Source organism: Aplysia californica, unplaced genomic scaffold (assembly GCF_000002075.1).
Source record: "Aplysia californica isolate F4 #8 unplaced genomic scaffold, AplCal3.0 scaffold00304, whole genome shotgun sequence".
In the NCBI taxonomy this organism is placed as follows: Eukaryota; Metazoa; Mollusca; class Gastropoda; order Aplysiida; family Aplysiidae; genus Aplysia; species Aplysia californica.
In genome coordinates, this window is record NW_004797574.1 from 151,899 (window position 1) to 157,849 (window position 5,951).

Genomic DNA, 5,951 nt, shown 5'->3' on the forward strand with positions numbered 1-5,951 from the left:
AACAGGACACTGTAAGAGAGCATGAAAGGCGTCGCAAGGAGGAAATGTTAAGGAAGAAAATTGTCCGGCTCCACACGGATTCGAACCCGGGACCTATTGAATAAAAGGCGAACATCTTAACATCTAGGCTACGAGAGAACCCCAGAAACTAGTCTAAACTAAAATGATCAAACAAACAAATTAACCAGCAAACAAACAAACAAGCCAAAAATAGACAAATAAACAAACAAGCAATTAAACAAACACACAAACAAACATTCAAACAAAAACTCTCCCCCCCCCCCCCGACCCCTAAAAATGGAATTAAAACCAGGGATTGGACCAGGAAGTAAACTATTTAAAATCCAACAAAGTTTTCAAACGTAAACACATTCTTTAACGCTTTTATTATCTGTTGCTTCCAATTTGGATAGTGATAAAAATAATAATAATAACCACAATAGTTCGTCCGTAAATGGCTGACCATGGCCAATACGTCAGCGACTGAGAATGTTTTGTTTTTTTAACTAAAAGAAATAGAGGTTAGATAAGTCGTGGTCTGTGCCATGGCAACTTAGATCAATTCTCACCTAGAAGTTGGTGCCACATTTTGAGCTATCAGAAGCTTCACTTCCACTTGTTGCTTTGTGGTATGGTTGGTATATCTTTTTACTCTCGCACACTTAGCGATCCAGAAAACATCCGTGCAATATATTTTGAGATAAGACCATCAGCTAATCTACGTTTACACCATTTAACGTTTTAAAAGTGACTTTTTAAACATTATTTAGTTATATTAAACCTCCTTACTGTATTTCTATCTCGAATACAAGCACCTGTTGTGTATCTGATATGTGTTTGATTTTAGTTTTCGTCACATGAGGACTCTGTGGAAACATTTCTCTACCAAATTCCAAACCCTTGTTGTGGTCTTTTTTCCGTTTAGTAACATAAACGATCTTTGAAAACACTTCTATCCTAAATACAAGAACCTATTACCCATCTTATAATTATATCAGTTACTTGACAAATCTAGAAAAATGTTCCTATCAATCCTCGAATGAAAGCATCAATTACTTATCTTTTTTAAAAATTATTTTGTTACTTGACAAAACTATAGAAAACATTTCTATTTATCTCAAATACTAGAACCAGTTCGTTATCTTTTTATTTTTCAGTGACTGAAAAAATCTTTGGAAACATTTCTCCCTCAGCTACAAACAAGTACCCGTTGTAAATGACAATTAATTATTGTGGTTCATCTGGGCAGCCGCTGAAGTCAAGATTGTCGAAGACAGACGCGTCGAACCCCTCCTCCTGCACGTCAGTATAGAGCAGGTACAGACTCTTCTCCGTCGATTTGTCCACCAAGGAGCTATAGACAGGGTAGCAGGTGTCTTTTGTGACGGCGATCTCTCCTTCCGTGGCGGGCGTGTCGATTTTCCAAACAACCACTTCCACGTCCTCACCAACAGTAGAGCCGGCTCTCGTCTCTAGCACGGAGCTTGCTGGGATACTGTCAAAATTGATGGCGTACCCCTTCTCTCGGTAGGTGAGGCAAACTCCGCCAAACTTCCTCTTGGTAATTTGTGCGTCCATGTCGACGTAGATGAAATCGTCTGAGTCGACAAAGTCGAGCAGTTTTCGCTTGTTAGTGAAGTCAGAGAAGACGTTTGCCCAACGTCTGTATTCCATGCAGGTTTCCAGAGTTACGAACTGTGACGGGAACTGGCAAGGTTGGGGGGCTGGGTTGGAGGCAGCAAACGCCCCCACGGACAGGAGTATGGCAAGGGCGGTAACTCGAGACATTGTGCTGGAGATAAAGAGAAGGATTGTGGGTTTGTTTGAGTAAAGAGAAGCACATTTACACAATGAAGATCATTTAGTGCTGGGGAAAAGTAAGACGGACAGACAAGAACAACAGAGGGAATTGTTTTGGCAAGTCCTGTGGATCTTGTGACATGCCCATACCATTTTAATTTTCTTCTCTCCACTGTGGTCACCCTTTAACCACCCGCAAAAAGAGAAGGGAGGAAGACGATATTCAAGAGTGGACTGTGGTGACGTTGGAGGATAGGGTTGTGTGTAATGTCGGTAGTCTAGTGGTTAGATTACTTAACCCGTAATCGGGAGGTTGTGTGTAGCGTTGGTGGTCTAGTGGTCCGATGTTGTGTCTTTAGGAAGGCACTTTACATGAATTTCGCATTTTACATTGTCCTTTTGGAGATAAACGTTAAACTCGTAGGTCTCGCTCCTTTCATTATCTAATAGTGTTGATAGGGCTGTTACCGCAGAAATTTGCAAATTGTAAAAAAAAAAAATTGCCAAAATTTGCCTTGTGGACTGGACCAGAGGGTCTTGCTTTGCTTTCGTCAGGAAAGCCTGGAAACTTCATCACGTTGTTTCTTCATTTTCTAAAAGAAAACCTCAAAAGCCATGAAAAACATCTGGTAGTCACGTACTAGTTGATAGTGTCCAAGACCAACAAGTGACCTCCTCAGCTTACGGAACTGCGCCTCAACTACACTCTATAGAATATTGCAAAGGTCTGGCAGCTTCTGTTGCTCCCAGCCCACCTTCTGTTTCAGGACTTTTTGCTACTTTCAGCCAGATTGTTGTCCCACTAAGCAGAGTTGACAATCAAACCATCCTCCTGCTATACTGCACTGTCAAGCTCACTGCTGGGTAGCTGTCGGTCATCCGTCAGGACGTAGGGATCTGTCTACCTGGCCACCTCACAACCTGGTCCAAAACTTGATTCACGAGCTGTGTTCGATGTCTTTGAGGTATCCCCACCTTTTCTTCGAGAAATGCATCAAACTTTTTTACCTGGCATGTATTGTGCACACGACTCTTTGAGCCTGATGTAATACTCTTTTAATGGCAACCCATAGAGCCATCTCGTCGTCGCTCCAGTTGGGCGGGGTTTACCTCCGCTTCGGCCGACGTCATTCCTCACTCTGTGCTTAGGTAGTGACTTGGAATTTTTGGTAAATGGAATGTCTTTTCGTGTTTTAGAACCCTCTTGGCCACGAGAGTCCCGTTCTAATTTTCTACCCTTGTATGACCTAAAGTGTAACAAGTGCAGTATAGCTCTTTCTAAAGCTCTAAATTTTTAATCAGTCTGCACTTTCCCTTTACAGCAGAGTCAAAAGAGGGACAGGTGCAGACACAGAGCAACCAATTGGAGATCCTAAACAGTCAGGTGACGCGGAAAGATCAGGGAAATGTAGCTTTTCAAAGAGTATCCAAGCAGAAAAATAAATAAATAACAAACTAAGTGGCGAACCGTGGTTGCCGGTGTCTGTCGAAAATATGGCAATGATTATGATGACCTGTCCCCCATCCCCCACCCCCTAATAAAAACAAAACTAAAGGGGTTTTTTTTGTAAGTGTTTTACAGGTCTCGCATCTGCATAAGGTCATATGAGCGTGCGAGACACATTAAATGATTTTTGACCTGTGCAATTTGCACACTAGACCTCTGAGAGGTTTCGCCCTTGTCTGAGAATACTAGGTGGAGATCAGGTTTGTGGCTGAAAAACAGCTGTAAGGAGCCAAGGAGTAGCATAAGAAAGGTTGCAGTAAGAGGCAGGAGCCCAGATGAGAGGACAAAGTAAGGCGAGGGTGTGTGAGCAGAAAGTGTGGACGAAAGCAGACAACAGGACACTGTAAGAGAGCATGAAAGGCGTCGCAAGGAGGAAATGTTAAGGAAGAAAATTGTCCGGCTCCACACGGATTCGAACCCGGGACCTATTGAATAAAAGGCGAACATCTTAACATCTAGGCCACGAGAGAACCCCAGAAACTAGTCTAAACTAAAATGATCAAACAAACAAATTAACCAGCAAACAAACAAACAAGCCAAAAATAGACAAATAAACAAACAAGCAATTAAACAAATACACAAACAAACATTTAAAAAAAAACTCTCCCCCCCCCGACCCCTAAAAATGGAATTAAAACCAGGGATTGGACCAGGAAGTAAACTATTTAAAATCCAACAAAGTTTTCAAACGTAAACACATTCTTTAACGCTTTTATTATCTGTTGCTTCCAATTTGGATAGTGATAAAAATAATAATAATAACCACAATAGTTCGTCCGTAAATGGCTGACCATGGCCAATACGTCAGCGACTGAGAATGTTTTGTTTTTTTAACTAAAAGAAATAGAGGTTAGATAAGTCGTGGTCTGTGCCATGGCAACTTAGATCAATTCTCACATAGAAGTTGGTGCCACATTTTGAGCTATCAGAAGCTTCACTTCCACATGTTGCTTTGTGGTATGGTTGGTATATCTTTTTACTCTGGCACACTTAGCGATCCAGAAAACATCCGTGCGATATATTTTGAGATAAGACCATCAGCTAATCTACGTTTACACCATTTAACGTTTTAAAAGTGACTTTTTAAACATTATTTAGTTATATTAAACCTCCTTACTGTATTTCTATCCCGAATACAAGCACCTGTTGTGTATCTGATATGTGTTTGATTTTAGTTTTCGTCACATGAGGACTCTGTGAAAACATTTCTCTACCAAATTCCAAACCCTTGTTGTGGTCTTTTTTCCGTTTAGTAACATAAACGATCTTTAAAAACACTTCTATCCTAAATACAAGAACCTATTACCCATCTTATAATTATATCAGTTACTTGGCACATCTAAAAAAATGTTCCTATCAATTCTGGAATGAAAGCATCAATTACTTATCTTTTTAAAAATTATTTTGTTACTTGACAAAACTATAGAAAAGATTTCTATTTATCTCAAATACTAGAACCAGTTCGTTATCTTTTTATTTTTCAGTGACTGAACAAATCTTTGGAAACATTTCTCCCTCAGCTACAAACAAGTACCCGTTGTAAATGACAATTAATTATTGTGGTTCATCTGGGCAGCCGCTGAAGTCAAGATTGTCGAAGACAGACGCGTCGAACCCCTCCTCCTGCACGTCAGTATAGAGCAGGTACAGACTCTTCTCCGTCGATTTGTCCACCAAGGAGCTATAGACAGGGTAGCAGGTGTCTTTTGTGACGGCGATCTCTCCTTCCGTGGCGGGCGTGTCGATTTTCCAAACAACCACTTCCACGTCCTCACCAACAGTAGAGCCGGCTCTCGTCTCTAGCACGGAGCTTGCTGGGATACTGTCAAAATTGATGGCGTACCCCTTCTCTCGGTAGGTGAGGCAAACTCCGCCAAACTTCCTCTTGGTAATTTGTGCGTCCATGTCGACGTAGATGAAATCGTCTGAGTCGACAAAGTCGAGCAGTTTTCGCTTGTTAGTGAAGTCAGAGAAGACGTTTGCCCAACGTCTGTATTCCATGCAGGTTTCCAGAGTTACGAACTGTGACGGGAACTGGCAAGGTTGGGGGGCTGGGTTGGAGGCAGCAAACGCCGCCACGGACAGGAGTATGGCAAGGGCGGTAACTCGAGACATTGTGCTGGAGATAAAGAGAAGGATTGTGGGTTTGTTTGAGTAAAGAGAAGCACATCGACACAATGAAGATCATTTAGTGCTGGGGAAAAGTAAGACGGACAGACAAGAACAACAGAGGGAATTGTTTTGGCAAGTCCTGTGGATCTTGTGACATGCCCATACCATTTTAATTTTCTTCTCTCCACTGTGGTCACCCTCTAACCACCCGCAAAAAGAGAAGGAAGGAAGACGACATTCAAGAGTGGACTGTGGTGACGTTGGAGGATGGGGTTGTGTGTAATGTCGGTAGTCTAGTGGTTAGATTACCTGACCCGTAATCGGGAGGTTGTGTGTAGCGTTGCTGGTCTAGTGGTCCGATGTTGTGTCTTTAGGAAGGCACTTTACATGAATTTCGCATTTTACATTGTCCTTTTGGAGATGAACGTTAAACTCGAAGGTCTCGCTCCTTTCATTATCTAATAGTGTTGATAGGGCTGTTACCGCAGAAATTTGCAAATTGTAAAAAAAAAAAATTGCCAAAATTTGCCTT

At 41.7% G+C, this 5,951-nt stretch overlaps 1 protein-coding gene across 1 annotated transcript in view; it reads right to left on the reverse strand.

The window, feature by feature from the left end:
- Nucleotides 1-4,745: 4,745 nt before the first annotated feature.
- LOC101855502 overlaps nucleotides 4,746-5,951 on the reverse strand; it is a 6,208-nt gene continuing 5,002 nt past the window's right edge. Inside the window, exon 2 of the mRNA XM_005101910.3 lies at nucleotides 4,746-5,426. Coding sequence (XP_005101967.1) covers nucleotides 4,862-5,422 — 561 coding nt within the window. The 5' untranslated portion in view covers nucleotides 5,423-5,426 and the 3' untranslated portion in view covers nucleotides 4,746-4,861. The remainder of the gene's footprint in view (nucleotides 5,427-5,951) is intronic.